At 33.9% G+C, this 15577-nt stretch overlaps 1 protein-coding gene across 1 annotated transcript; it reads left to right on the top strand.

The window, feature by feature from the left end:
- The first annotated feature begins 7558 nt into the window (after positions 1–7558).
- LOC132173870 (diacylglycerol kinase 1) lies at positions 7559–15326 on the top strand. Its single transcript, XM_059585531.1, has 8 exons — positions 7559–7792; positions 8422–9986; positions 10876–11242; positions 11816–11892; positions 12795–12914; positions 13600–13764; positions 14287–14424; positions 14968–15326. The coding sequence occupies exons 2-8, from the start codon at positions 8817–8819 to the stop codon at positions 15115–15117; spliced, it is 2187 nt and encodes a 728-aa protein (XP_059441514.1). The 5' UTR covers positions 7559–7792; positions 8422–8816; the 3' UTR covers positions 15118–15326.
- The last annotated feature ends 251 nt before the right edge of the window (positions 15327–15577 follow it).

Here is a 15577-nt window from a genome sequence, read left to right as displayed (position 1 = left end):
CTCTTCTACCCATTACAAAAATAAAAATTGTCAATTTAGTGACACTTTGGAAAAACTTCCTATGCTGTCGGGCTGCAAAACTGATGTTTTGCAGCATCCAATAGCATGCGTACATGTCAGCTAGTAACACATAATCAAATAGGAACAAAAACACTGAATTTTAAATCCAAAGGCAAAAAAAAAAAACAAACCATATTTTTTTTATCACATACGTACCCTCTTTTTCTTTCTTTCTCTGGTTCATCTTTACCGATGGTTCATCCCCAGCACCCAAATGATTCATCTTTCTTTCTCTCTCTCCATTTTCACCTTTGGGAAAACTAGAAAGAAATCAGACTTCCTTTGATTTCTTTTGTCATAACCAAAAAAACAAGCATTGAAGAAAGCACAGGATTTTTCGCAAACCATCTCAGGCCAACCGTTTGAAAAAAATTTGGTTTTTTCGTGGAGACGGCAGTGACTCATCTGCACAAAACCTTTCTTAACAAATTCACAATGGCTAATACATATGGCTACAACTCAAATCAACTCAGAAAAATGGCTAATACATATGACAGTCCCTTTGAAGTTCAATTTCTCCTTGGTCCTCGCTTGGTCTCAAAAATTTTAGGTGCGCATGCTTGGTCTCGATCCACCTGCCCCGGCGCCAGCAAACCCACAACTAGACACTGGGGCCGGCCAACATCCCGGCGTGGGTCTGCTGGGTGTTCAGCCAGACCAAAAAAAACACAACCCAAATCAACCAAACCAGAAAAAACAAAACCCAAACTCCAAATCAAGTGAGACCCAACAAAATCAACAAAGAAAATTTCTTAAGCTGCCAAACCCACGGTGTGGGTCTGGCGAGAACCATTCGTGTGCGCTGCAACCCATTCTGTACATGGAAAAAACGATGAAACTCATTTGTGTGCGCCGCAAATTCGAAACCTACGAACGAAAACTGCAGAGAGGGAGAGACTTTCAGAGAGGGAGAGCCTTTGTGGTGAAAGAGATGGTGTTTCAGAGAGAAGAGGAAGAGTATTTTTTATTTCTTTTTTTGATGGGTTCTATTTATTAAAGAGAAGAGGAATTTATTAGGTGTTTTAGTTATATTGTGCATTTGTGCAATAAGGTGACGTGTCAATCAACTTTTAGATGCTGCACAATGTGGAGTTTACAGACGGACCGCAAAGTAGGGGTAGGGGCACTCGACCTTTTTTGCAAAAAAAAAAAAGAAGTAATTATTGAATTAATGACGTTTGAATAGTAATATATATATATTTTTTTTTAAAAAAAATACTAATTATAAAGATTAGATTCCAAATTGCAGACGTGTGAATAGTATAAATGTTGCTAAAAAGTGACATTTTTGCCCACACGTCATCTTTTAGAAGATGACGTTTTTACTATTTACACGTCGTTACCCTTTAAAAAATTAAAAAAATATAATTTTTACCAAAAAAATATTTATAATAATAATAATAAATATATATAACAAAAAAAATCAAAATTAATTTTCTTTTTAAAAATAAAAAATAAAACAAATTCAAATAAAATTTAAATTAAAAACAAAAAATTAGAGTGGTGGCTAACTCCCCGTAAAAATCAATTAATTGGTGGTAATTGACTCCATGGTTCCTTTCCTAGCCTTACCCCTTGCGGAACAAGATTTAGAAATCTTAACCTCTCATAAATGAAAGAATACAACGAAAGACTTTAACTATAGGAAATAAGAAAGCAATAATTAAATGTCACAATTATAAATACCAGAATAAAGATAAACCTCATAACATAAATAGATCTTCAAATATCCTGGTCAACAGACACGTCATCAAAATAGGTTACAACCCATAGAATAATTGTCTGTAAATAAGATAACAAATCATCGCCTAATCTTAAGTAGTGCTAACATAATGATGATCTCAATCATCTCTTCCACATGAGCTTTAGTTATACCGAGTCTATGTCTTCAAAAATGATTTGAATCAGGTCTTAGACCACCACCATGATCCTGTCTGAAGGCATCATTTTCTACACTAGTTAGACTGCACATTTATTCATAACGGATGGGAAAAAATAAAAGGGGTGAGTCCAAAGATTTAGTGAGTAGTAATGCACACAATACCCATGCCATATAATTTAGTAATGAACTCTGTTTGCCAAAAGTGCATTTTGGTTATTTTTAGGCTTTTTGAACCTTTAAAAGTGTTTTTAATTTTTTTACTAAACGAATATTTTTTTCTTTTTTTCAAATGGACTTTTTGAGTGTTAAAAACATTTTTAGGCCTATCAAATGCAATCCCAAATAGCCCTTAGTATGCTTTTTCTATGCATATGAAACGTACGTGTATATGTTGTTAGTTTTTTTTTTAATTTTTTTTTTAATATTGTTGTTTGAGAGAGAAGTGAAGCTAGTTATTGTGTTTTGCATATATGATTCTTTTTGATTGGTCCTGGAGATTGAATGGCTTTATTTTTGAGAAAGGATGGGCATGCTTTGGGCAATGACATGAAATTTAAAGTGAACGTAATAATTGAAAGAAAAGGTGTTATTTCAATGAAACCCAAATGGCTGTTTTTGTACTTTGAGTAAATTTTTTTTTTTTTTTTTTTTTGATAATTCCCTTTGAAGGAATAAGAATGATAAACATGTTGTGGTACGTGACTTAAAGCCATCAAGCCATGTGCTTGTGGGACCCGTCAGTTTATCTTTTAAAGGAAGTGCTTGTTCTTGTCCTATATGAAATTGGACTTATAGAACCTTTCTTTGTTCAAAGAGTATTAGAAATACTTGACCAACTTTGGAGTTTGTTTTCTCTCCCACGTATTACCACCGACTTTCATGCATTATATAAAGGCATGACCTTTGTGTTGTAGTATGCTAAGATTGAGAGCATCAAGTGGAGTGCCAAAAACGTGAGCATCATTGTGTGCTAAATTGTGAGCACCAAAGGGAGATGAAGAAGAGAGAATCTGAGAGAAGAAGGTACAAGGACTGTCACGATGTTTATTCTTGGTGTTTTTTAAGGAGCCAAAAACAAGTGATTAGAAGAGAAGGTGTTGCAGAGTGAAAAAAGAAAATAGAGATCAGCCGTCATCTGTGTTGTACAAGTTTATATTAACTCGCAAGTACATGAATCGATTGTAGTTAATGAATTGCAAGTGCGAGGTCGATCCCACGGAGAATTGTATTTTTGAAAGAGCAATTTAAATCTAAGGTATTTAATCCTAACCTAGTTCCAAAAGGGTTTTGAATTTTGATTTTTTGAAATTAAAACAACTAAACATAAAATAAATAAACTAAGTAAATCAATAGATAATGATACTAAGGATGCGGAATTCACACTCACCGAATCATAACAACATACTCTATGTTCATCTATATTAATCCGAAGTTCTCATAATTTAAATCTTATGTATGTTTTACTATGCTTTAAATAATTAATCAAAATCATCTCATGTATCAATTCATTGCACAAATTACAAGAGGAATCCAAATTTAATTGAAATACCAGATGTATCCGAATAACAAATCACAAGGGATATCCAATTTTTAGGCATATAAAACCAAGCAATCAATTATGTAAAATTATCCTAAATCATCAAGTGTATCATTGAATCACAACAAGATATCCAAGATTCATTCAACACAATTGAAAACAAGTAAAACAATTGAAATATAAAACCAATAAAATTGGAATAATAAAACTTACAATAAAGCGATGTTATTCTCCATCGGTGAGGCTTCATCTCCAACCTTAGTTGAGAATTTAATTCCACATGACTATGAAACTAAAACCTAAACCTAAAGAAAAACTAAACTAAAAGAAAAGTTGTGGATTATATTTTGTTTCCAAAATTGTATCTCAAAAACTAGTCTCTGGAATTGTATATCTTTTATTGAATGTAAAGAGGTTTATTTATAGGCTTAGGAAAGTCCGATAAGCCCTAGTAAACCTAGATAATTCGGCGGTCTGTCTCCAGTCTAAATAGAAGTTTGAAATCGAAATAGGATTCGTCTAGATTTGTGTCCTTTTATTGAGGGGAGATTTTTACATAGTAACCTTCCTAATTAGGAAAATCCTATTTCACAACAAGTTGTAGTATTTTGAGTTAGCTTTCCAATGCCATTAAAATCATCTCAATATGATATTTGAACAAAAAGTTATGGTCAAAATACTAAGACATATACACAATCTGATTTTGAATCCAATCTGATTTTGACTCCGATTAGAGAAATTTCGATTTAATCCTCTCCTTGATTGGGTTAAACTTAACCACATCATCTAGGTCTTCTCAAAGTGTGATTTCTTCCTAAATTTGCATTTTTTTCCTTTAGAACTGCAATTTTTCTTCAATAACATACAAAACACTAAAAACACAAAACTAATACAAAACATTAAATAACGACACAGTTAAATGGTTAACTAATATAAATTAAGGGGCTCAAATATGCAATATTTGATACTCATCAATCTGTTACAGCAAAAGAAGAGTTTGTACATTTGTCTTTTGTATTCTATTTTGAGAATTATTTCTCTTATGTGATAGTGAGATTTGAGTGTATTGGGGCTTTGGGATCTGAGTGATTTTCTCTCTACTATTTTTGTACTCCATCTTTTGATAGTGAATTTTTTCCGGGTCATCTCCGCCAGTAGATGTAGGCTTGTTAAACCGAACCACTTAAATCTTTGTGTCGTGTGTGATTGCTTATCTTTGTTATTCCGCATTCTTCTTATTTTTCGCATCTCACGGGTCTTAAGAAATAAGATTAATTTCCTAACAAAACATTCTCTGGAAATTTTTTTGTGTTTAGCCTGTTTAGGTTGTTTTCATTGATAGTGTAAAAGAGTGGTGAGAGTAATTATTCTGTGTTATTAAGATTAATGTTTGTTTCATTGTCTTTGGCTACTTTGTTCGGGGACTGGTATCAAAGAAAAAGTGCTTAATTGGTAGTGGGTAATTTTATATTTGTTAAACTTTGTTTTACTTCTGTCATGTGATTTATGTTATTTTTTGTTCTTTGCAATTGACTAGCAAATTGTTATGCGTTATGTGTTTTTTGGATTCATTTTTCTGTATGTCTATTGCCATCAGGGAGTTGCTTGTTCCCACCCTCAAATTTGCCTTATCAGTACATGAATTAGGATCTTTTCTAAATATCCAATTAGTTATAGTGGAAGGGTATTTTTGTCTCATCAAAAAGTGAAAAGACAAAAATACCATTCCAATATAACTAATTTGAACTTGAGAGAATCTTGTTCTACCATATAATGACAATTAATAGGGGAAATTACATTTACACCCTCAACCCCCTCAATCTAACGCTTTTTCTAGTCACATGCAAAGGAAGTCTGAAATGAATCTCGATCAGTTTGATTTATTGTTCAATCTTTGAGTCATTTGGGACGGCAATTATTTATGTTGTAATTTTTGTGTGAAGATTTTATTAACATGATTTAGTTATGTATTTTTCTTTTATAAATTACTTTGTCAATCTTTGAGGCAGCATCATGCGATGAACGTATCATGAACCCTAACATCCCATATTCAACTTAATTTTGATATCCTTTAATTTGCCAGTGGCCAGCGAGATCTTGACCAAGTTGCTGGACGGATTGCAGTTAGCCATTGATCAGAGGTTATTGCAGGCTAGCTTGTTTAGGATGCAAAATACTATAGAACAACTTTGGAATTTTATTATTTTGAGTTGAAATAGATATAAGAAGGCATCGTTATTTATTGGGGAATGCTAATTGCTATGATGTACGTCCTTCTAATCTTTAATGGATATTATTTTTTGAAAAAACAAAAAGGAAAGTTTACTTATTTCTTACTTGATTTTTAAAAAAATGATAACCACCTACGACTAGGAGAACACTAAGAGAGTACTTAGCATTTTCTTTATTTAATTCAACTTTTTATACAAATTGAAATCATTTCTCTTAAATGACAGATCTGGTCCCCCGAGTTCGAATGGTCACTTGTTTGGTCTAATACTACAAGGTCGGCCATTCGAATCATCTTAATTACCTTCATAAATGAAATATTTGTCTATTCAGAATTTACCCAATAGGAATGGTCCGAAAGGAGTCCTGCCTTGAACAAGTTCCTCTAGGCAAATTATTTGTTTCCATTGTCACCATTGTAGCCGATGCTGACAAGTTTCGTGCTTGTCCAATTATATATGATTAGCCCATTATAAACATACAGATAGATATGGGAAAGGTACCATTCTCTAGTAGAAATTGGCCCGGATGAAAATTTGTTAATTAATGCTTACGCAGATTATAAATGCATAGGCATGAGAAAGGCACCGTTCTCTAAATTATGATGCTTTCTATTTCATTTGAATTTGAAAATATCCAGTTAGTTATAATGGAAGGGTATTTTTGTCTTCTCCAAAAGTGAAAAGATAAAATTACTCTTCCACTATAACTAATCGGTTCAAATGAAATGGAGAGGATCATGTTCTCCATTCTTTGGCAAAAATTGGCTTTGTTGTAGCATGAAGTAGATTGAATTTTTGACAAATTATTTGCAAATTTGATGTCATTTTTTTTATATAAATACCTAGCAATTCTATAAAACAAAGGCCATGATTTTATCTTTATTAGGAGTATGTTTAGGATTGCGCTGAAAAATGGAGCTTTTAAAGTAAAAAATAGCTCTTTAGAGAAAGCTTTCATTTTTAAATTTTTCTTAAAAGTACGTTTTAGCTATTTTTAGAATAAAAAATGTAAAATAAATATTTTTAGAGTTTTTTACCAAATAGAGAATAACGTTGGGGGCCCATACAAAGACTTGATAACTTCAAGTCAAGTAATATTAGAAGTCTCTCTTATGTTATTCTTAGGTCATTCTAAGAGTGTTGTCATTCTTAAAATAAACATTGGATTTCTGATAGATCATTATTAGATTTTGATCAAATAATATTTTAAAAGCCATTTCGAATTTTGAACAAATAGTAATTTTAAAAACAATTTTATTTTTAGAGCGACACAAAACAAACTTTTAAAAAATTAAAAAAATTATTACAAATAATAAAAATTTTAAAATTAAAATAAATGAAAAACTGAGCCACCCCTTCTTTTTTTTTTCCTTTTTTAATTTGTTAGTTTTAGTTTTAGTTTTGGTTTTTTTTTTTGTTTCAAATTTATAAGTATCTTATTAAAAAAAAAATTAAAATCATTTTTACATCTTTGCTGACTTAAGAAGAGAAATTGACAATTTTTAATAATGGTTTTTTTTAAAATAAAAAAATAAAAAATATTGACACAATTAATAGTTTAAGATTATTAAATTTTATTTTTTATTTTTTGTTAATTTTGAAATATAGTCATAAAATGATAAAATCCAGCCTTGACCTTTCTAAGACAACCGTCGTCTTGTAAATTAAGTGTCCGAATATCTCACTAACTTTTTGTTTGTTAATTGTTTTTAAGGCATCAGTACAGTGTGAAATAAGCCGAAAAGCCTGTAGGCGTCCCACAAAAAATTCCCGCCACGTGGAACTGCGAGAGCTTGATTCGTATCTATTCACCCGTCGCGCTCTGGAATCTTCAAAAACAAGAAGAAAAAGAAAATAAATAAATAAAACCGAACGTAAAGGTTAAGAAAAGGAAAAGGCGAAGAAAATAATTAAAAATATTTGAATTTCCTCGATTTCTCATTTTGGAAAGCTTTGGAGTTTGGCTTTGCTTCGATTCTCTTTCTCTCTTTCTTGAGGTTTCACTTTCTCTTTGTAGATCAACTTAGGGTTTTGCTCTGCTCGACCGGATCGATCCGTCTTGCGCAGCTTCTGCGCGTTACAGTGAGTTCGTCTTTTTCTTTTTCGATTTTTTTTTGCTCTAATTGTTGATGGATCAATGCCTTTATTATTGATGTATGTGACTTCTCTGATTTCTTGTTTCTTTTCAAATTTTCTGTTTGTTTGTCGAGAAACGGAGAGAAAAGAAGGTGAAATTTCGAGTCGCCGGAAGTCTTTTGTTGCTTTAGTTTATTAAAGCTTGAAAGCTTGCGTGTGGTTGTCTTAGGGTCGGTTGGAAATGGAGATATTGGTTGTATGTGTAATCTAAGCGATCAAAATTTTATAACCTTTTATTTTTTTAGGTTTTGCAGATTTTCTTAGATAGCGACCAAAGGGACATTGGCGTTTTTACGGTTTCCAATTATCATGATTTCGGCTGTGATTTTTTTTAAAATTATTTTTTGTTATGTTTTAAATTTATGTGCACGTAATTCTAGAATTTCTATGAGATGTATTTTTTAATACCACTGAAACCGTAACCACCATTTGCGTTTAAGTGTAAGAACTTATAAGATATGAAAGATTCTTTACTATAAATTTCAACGAGAAATAAATGTTGTGACTAAGTTGAATGGTCTTAATCTAAAGCTGTTATTGGAAGTTATTATGAACGTAATTCTTCTGTTTTACAGGTATTTGAATGTTAGTTTTGGCCCTGGATTCCAATCAAGACTCAGGATTTCACGATTACCACCACTGGGATTAACAGTAGGCGCTTTGGAGGAATTTATGCTTGCGAAATGAAATCTATGATTAAACACGCTTTTAATGAAACAGGGTGGAGTAATTGCATTGAGTAGCATAGTTTCAACACATCGTTCAAACTTATTTGGCGCAATCCGTGTTTTGGTAGGACAGCGACTCTGGTTTGTTAGTGGGTTTAAGGTTGGTTACATATGATAGTACTACATTGGAGGAAATATAAGTAGGCTGTTATAGAGAGTCAGTTGAGTGGTTGTTTGATGGATTTGGCAGTTTTCCACTCATATCTGTGCATGTAGAATAGGTAAAAGTTATATTCTAAGGAATGGATGAATACAGAGATATTGAGATGTTACTTCCCATTTGGAACAATAAGAATCCAACAGATCGGCTTTTCATTATATCTTGTTTAGTTGCTGCCCTAGTTGGAATTTTGACTATAGCCTATACTGCCTTTCAATGGAGGAGAAACATCAATATAAGTTGGATGAAAGCCATAGCCAGGTCAAAGAAAAATCCAAAGACGAGGCATAAGGATCCTGTAACTGCTCATACTTGGGTTCTAGAATCTGTGTCTCGTGGAAAAAATTTAAATTGTTGTGTGTGCTTGAAGTCCATGTCCCCTTCTCAAACTCTTGGGCCTATGGTGGCTTCAGACAGTTTTATTCACCGATGCAACATTTGTGGTGCAGCATCACATCTAAGCTGCTCTTCTAGTGCACATAAGGATTGCAAATGTGTATCTATGATTGGATATGAACATGTGATGCACCAATGGGCTGTTCGTTGGAGAGAAGTCACAGATCAACCTGATGGTACTTCTTTCTGTAGCTATTGTGAGGAACCATGTAGTGGGTCTTTCCTTGGTGGATCCCCTATATGGTGTTGCTTGTGGTGTCAACGACTAGTACACGTTGATTGCCACAGTAGTATGTCCAATGAAATAGGTGATATTTGTGATTTAGGCCCATTCAGAAGATTGATTCTACCACCACTCTATGTTAAGAAGTTAAACCGGACATCTGCAGGTGGATTTTTGAGCTCACTTACTCATGGAGCCAATGAGATAGCATCTTCAATGCGTGCAACCATCCGGAATAAGAGCAAGAAGTACAAGCATGGAAATGAATCTTCTGTTGACACTGGAAATAGTGGTAGTACTGTGGACACGTCCACAGAAGGCACTGCTGATACTCATCAAACAGTTAATGGTTCTCATGGAATAGAGGAAAACTGTAATGGTAGCATGAATCTGGAGTATCAACACCAAAATGGTAATGTAGATGACAAACTGGAGTCCAAGCCCAGTTTCAAAAGAAGTTCTTCAATGAATCAGAAGGATGAGTCTCAGGTATTAAGAATGAAACAGAGATATGAGTTGATTGATTTGCCTCCAGATGCAAGGCCCTTGCTAGTTTTCATCAACAAGAAGAGTGGGGCTCAGCATGGGGATTCACTTAGGCTACGTTTAAATATACTTTTGAACCCCGTTCAGGTCTATTTTCTCTATCATACCATTACATTATTACTTTTTTTAATAGATGTGGATTGTACTTTCTCTCCCTGAACAAGACAAGTTTAAGTATCATCTTAAAGCTTTTGCAATTCCTTTTTTTTTTTTTTTTTTTTTTTTGTGTCGTTTTGGTCAAGATCAAGCTATTTAATAAGTGTTAGGATAGTCTTAATGGAAACATTTTTTTTTCAAGTTGTAACAGTATTCCTTTAGAGACCGAAATGATGCTCTAGGTGCTTTGTAGCATAGTGAATATACTATATATCAATGTGTTGAGGCTATATTAAGGTATTATTTTTTAATGAATAAGCTACATTAAGGTATTGCATTATATAAAATGTGGAATAAATAATTTCTTTCTGTCAAACTGACATTTTGTTAAAATAATGGGATTTTGGACAATATCTTGGGGTAATGTCTGAAAGTTATATATATATAAAAAAAAATACTCCACATTTGAGGTGGGGTGACATGACTTTTATCTTGTGTAATTGTTATGGGGGTTTACACTTTGATTTTATCTTGGTCAAACAACCTGCTAGTTTGGTGAATATCTTCACTTAAGGTACCAATTGGGTGGAATCAAGAAAGCTCGTTTAATAAGGCAGCCATTTGTTATTTTCTTGGTGGAATGACTTCCTTTTAATCATGGTTGGCATGAAAAGTTCACTAATTAGTCAGCTCTTTGGTGTAGCTTGCAACCTTAAATTGTCAGGGTTGAAAGTTTTGAAAATTTATCTACTTGTATCATGTGGGACACGTTTTTTTTCCGCAAGTGAATTTTGGGATGCTTTCTCTCTTATCTTTAAGATTTTTTTATTCAGACCATTTGATTTTTATCAGGTTTGTTCTTGTTGGTGCATGTTTTTAGGTTTTTGAGTTGAGCTCAACAGAGGGTCCAGAGGTGGGTCTTTATTTATTCAGAAAGGTGCCTCACTTTAGAATCCTTGTATGTGGGGGAGATGGTACTGTTGGTTGGGTTTTGAATGCCATAGACAAGCAAAATTTTGTTTCTCCTCCTCCAGTTGCTATTCTTCCTGCTGGGACTGGAAATGATCTGGCCAGGGTCCTTTCCTGGGGAGGTGGTTTGGGATCAGTGGAGAGACATGGGGGCCTTTGCACGGTGTTACACCACATAGAGCATTCTGCAGTAACCATTCTTGACCGGTGGAAGGTAGCAATTTTAAATCAACAAGGAAAGCAGTCCCAACCACCAAAATTCATGAACAACTATCTTGGTATGTTAGTGCATTTTTTTGCAGTTGCTTAGCATACTTTTCATTAGAGATAAGTTTGCCCTTGAAGCAGACGATAAAATTTTGGTTCTTAAATGGCATAGACCTGCAGTAGGCACTTAGAGTGCAACATTTTACTTGAATTTTGGACTATCAACTTGATATATTTCTATTGTTTAAATTTTGATGTGCTTGACTCCCCCCTTTCATTCTGCCAAGTATTGGTTTCTGAAGTCATAGGTCAAAAATCAATCCTGGAAAAGACAAAATTAATGCTAGAAAGGAAATAAAAAACGAACTCTGATCTTTCTGAATTGGTGTAGTCTGAGTTGTAAACCTAACCATGTTATCTTCGTGCCTATTTTTTCCACTAATTACTGTAAAATGGCCAATCCAATTGCACTGAAAATAGTTTGGCTGGTTCATGGGTAGATATTGGCATACAATTCGTGGGTGGGCCCCATTTAGCTTCTACCACATGCGTGAGCATACATGTATACTTTACGGTCCACTTGGTGTTCTATCATGGATATTCTCATGCATTTGGTGACCAACTTCAGTAAGAGTTATTTACAGGAGTTGGATGTGATGCAAAGGTTGCTCTGGATATTCATAATCTGCGGGAGGAGAATCCAGAGAAGTTCTATAACCAGGTAATTTAAACTTTAATTATGATTAGTCTTGAATGCTTAGCATTTGAACTTCCATTTATGGTATACTACATATAAGACAAAAGAATCTTGATTATTGTTTGCTTAAAACTGACTCTAGACTTCCTTTTGGAGGGAAAGGAATGTAGTTCTAGTTGTAATGATTTTCATCCGATATAATTTATTATGTCAAATAAATTACTTGAAATTTCATGGTGATATATTTGGGGTCATAATAAGTCTAGGTATGGATAAGGCTATTAATGCTTTAGTTTGTAAAGAAAAAAAAAAATTCATTCCATATTTTATGCATAAAGAAGGAAACATTTTGCTTAAGTGCAACCTATTTATGAAGTTATGCGGAGAATATCAGCCCATTATGCTGCGTACATGGTCTGCAAAATACCTTGATTTTAAACTTTCCAAAAATGCTGGTGCAATATTATAACACAGACAAAAATCTAATTGGGGAATCTTTTATTAATTTTATGAACTCTTTGTATGTTGGGCATGTTAACTAATGATGTTAAGCTGCCTGTCCCCCACTTCCCAAAAAAAGAGAGAAAATATAAAAGGACAATAAACCTTGTGCTTTTTTTGCAATGCATTGTATCTTGATATTACCTTGATTCAAATCTGTTTTGAATAATGGGCAATATTAGGAGGATGATTTGAAGAACAGAGCAGGAGGGAGGATTAGCATCACACTAACCTAGGATGGAGCACTATCTTACTTTATTCTCCTTTTTTTAGTTTTTATTTATTTTATTCGGAAGGATTCTACATAACTGTGCTACTTACTGATGCTGGTTTTGTTGTTGCAATTATTACTTCTTGTTCACTTGATTTTATTTTATTGTGATATTTAATTCCAACTCCCTGAAATTACTATAATATATGTGCAGTTTATGAATAAGGTTCTTTACGCAAGAGAGGGCGCTAGGAGCATAATGGATAGGACATTTGCGGATTTTCCTTGGCAAGTTCGTGTCGAAGTGGATGGAGTTGAGGTTGAGGTCCCTGAGGTGGGTTAGATTTATTTTGTGGATTTTGGAATGCTCTCAACTGTCTAAGAAATCATCACCATGCTAGTTGGGCTTGAGGTTTTTGGATAATATTTTGGCAATATCAGTGAATTTTGGATGTAGGTGGATTTTGAAATTCTGGATACTGTGACCAATGAAATCTAATTTAAATGGCGTCTCCTTCCAGGGCATGTTTGTGCGTGAATTATGATCCACTGTGTACATGTTTTATTTATCAATCAAGAAAATTCAGGATGCTTTGAGTGTGTAAACTTTCATCAAGTGCAGTCACAATCCCTATGAATTTCATTTTCCTTACTTTCTATATTCTCTCTAGACTTTCTTGGAGTTGTCTGGATTAGAAACAGTTGATATGTTTTTTTGCCTTCTGATTTTGATTAAATAACTTGGAATTTCTATCATTGTCGTAGTTGATTAATAATACTTTCACTACAATTAATGATTATATATGAGAGCAAATGCTTCTTCTCCTCCACCTCCGTTTTTTAATTTTTTGATATCTAGAACTATCTGCTAGTACTTTGCTAACTTTTGTATTATTGCTGGATTTCTTTGTTCTTCCCCTTGAACTGATATTTTTAATCCTGAATTTGCACTACATGTCAAAAAAAAATTTCCCATCAATCCTGCAACAAATCATATGATTCTGTTTGAATTTTTGCAGGATGCCGAAGGTGTACTTGTTGCAAATATTGGAAGCTACATGGGTGGTGTAGATCTGTGGCAAAATGAGGATGAAAATTATGATAATTTTGATCCACAATCTATGCATGATAAGATACTTGAGGTTGTGAGCATATCGGGGACATGGCATCTTGGGAAGCTTCAGGTGAACTGGTTTCTTCTCTTACTGTTATGTGTACACATTCATTTTTTCCATTTTGAGTGTTTTCTATAAATTTTATTACCTACCGTTTAAAAATTGAATGTATATTTGATGCGTGCTTGTCAAATTTGAGTTTCTTTACAAATTATGGAGATCTGTTAATAAACATTTTATCTCCTAGCTGGTGTAGCATGAGGATTCAGTTGGGAATTTGAGAAAAAGTTAAATTAGCTCCTGGGCAGCACACTTCATCCAGATAAAGAAGTCATGGAGCACTTACTTCTGTAATATTTATTCTGGCGGTGGAGCCATTCTCCTTTTGGCAGAGATAGTTGGAAATTACCTAATACCATTTCTGGCGGAAATTACCTAACACCATTTCCGGTGGTCTTAATGTTTTGTATTCCCTAACAGCCTAATTCTCTATTCACCCCATTTCTTTGTTTAACCTGATAAAATGAGTTTGGGCGTTTTTAGTTTCTAGCTTGTGAAATGCTTCTGAACTGCTTGTTTGTTTGTGAACAGGTTGGGCTTTCTCGTGCTCGAAGACTTGCACAAGGGCAAACAATTAAGATACAGCTCTTTGCTGGACTTCCTGTTCAAATTGATGGGGAGCCTTGGTTTCAGCATCCATGTACATTGACCATATCCCATCATGGCCAGGTCCTCTCCCTCTCTCTCATATTCATGTGCACCTTTATAGCACTACATATGCTGTGGTTTAATTGCAATTTTGAATCTCCATTATCCTTCATTTTTCAAATATTTCATCAATTAATTGAAACCATTCAACTATCAAGTCAAGGAGAGCCTTATGTGCCCCTTTATAGTTCAATTGGTATACTCTGTCATTAATTTTCAAGTGTTCACATCATGGACTTGGTGATGAATTTTTGAGGGTGGCGTTTTCTCTGGTGGTTATTATACTTCATTAAAAGAAATAATAAAATAAACTAGAACCCTGTAGTTGTCACAGTTGCTTCTTTGTCACTGAATATTATTCCTCAATTTTCGCTCTAATCAATTTCAGAATTGTTGATTTCACAGGTTTTCTGTTGTTCCCTCACCGAATTCTTCCTTCTTAAGCCCTAATAATTTCTTGATTTTTTTTTTTTTAAAAAAATATTCGCCAGAAGCTTTTGCTTGTTACTTCTCAAAATCCTATTTATAATTTGGTTACTATACTAATTAGTTTGGACTGTGCAGGCCTTCATGTTGAGGAGGGTGGCTGAGGAACCTCTTGGCCATGCGGCTGCCATAATCACCGACGTGCTTGAGAATGCCGAGACAAATCACATAATCAATGCTTCACAGAAGCGAGCTCTTTTACAAGAAATGGCACTGAGGCTGTCCTAGAGTTTTTTACTAGCTCCTCCAGTTAGTGATTACAGTTTTGGTTGCGGTAGTACTATTTGTTAATTAAAATCTTTTACACGTTTTCTACAGCCTCTTGTGTCTATTCCTCAGATGTTATGTCTGGTGGTTATGAACTTACTGCTTCTATATGGAGCATGCTTGTAAATGAACCTCTTTTATTATCAATGGAAAGAAGCATTCAGAGTTGTCTTCACCAAATTTTCGGATTTGACTAGGATAAGATCATAAGATGTGAATTGGCTTTCCATTTTCTGTACTCTCCTTGGTGCTTCTATGCATCTTGTTCAAACCTGCATTTGGTTCTATTCATATAAAGGGTGAAAATTCGTGTTTGCGTGTCGGGTTTGGGTTATATTGTGTCGAGACTTGGGTATATGACTATATATATTAAACCTTAAACGACCCATTTAATTAAATAGGTCAAATCCTTAAATCCTAT

The sequence above is a fragment of the Corylus avellana genome, chromosome ca3, assembly GCF_901000735.1.
Source record: "Corylus avellana chromosome ca3, CavTom2PMs-1.0".
Classification (NCBI taxonomy): domain Eukaryota; kingdom Viridiplantae; phylum Streptophyta; class Magnoliopsida; order Fagales; family Betulaceae; genus Corylus; species Corylus avellana.
Note: the sequence above shows the minus strand (reverse complement) of the source record. Positions and strands in the feature narration are given on the sequence as shown.

Bases quoted from the DNA above. Each gene is read 5' to 3' on its own strand.
- LOC132173870 (XM_059585531.1), top strand. From the start codon at position 8,817: ATGGATGAATACAGAGATATTGAGATGTTACTTCCCATTTGGAACAAT. The intron at 11,243-11,815 runs GTATGTTAGTGC...AGTTATTTACAG, and splicing joins ATTCATGAACAACTATCTTG to GAGTTGGATGTGATGCAAAG. The intron at 11,893-12,794 runs GTAATTTAAACT...ATATATGTGCAG, and splicing joins CAGAGAAGTTCTATAACCAG to TTTATGAATAAGGTTCTTTA.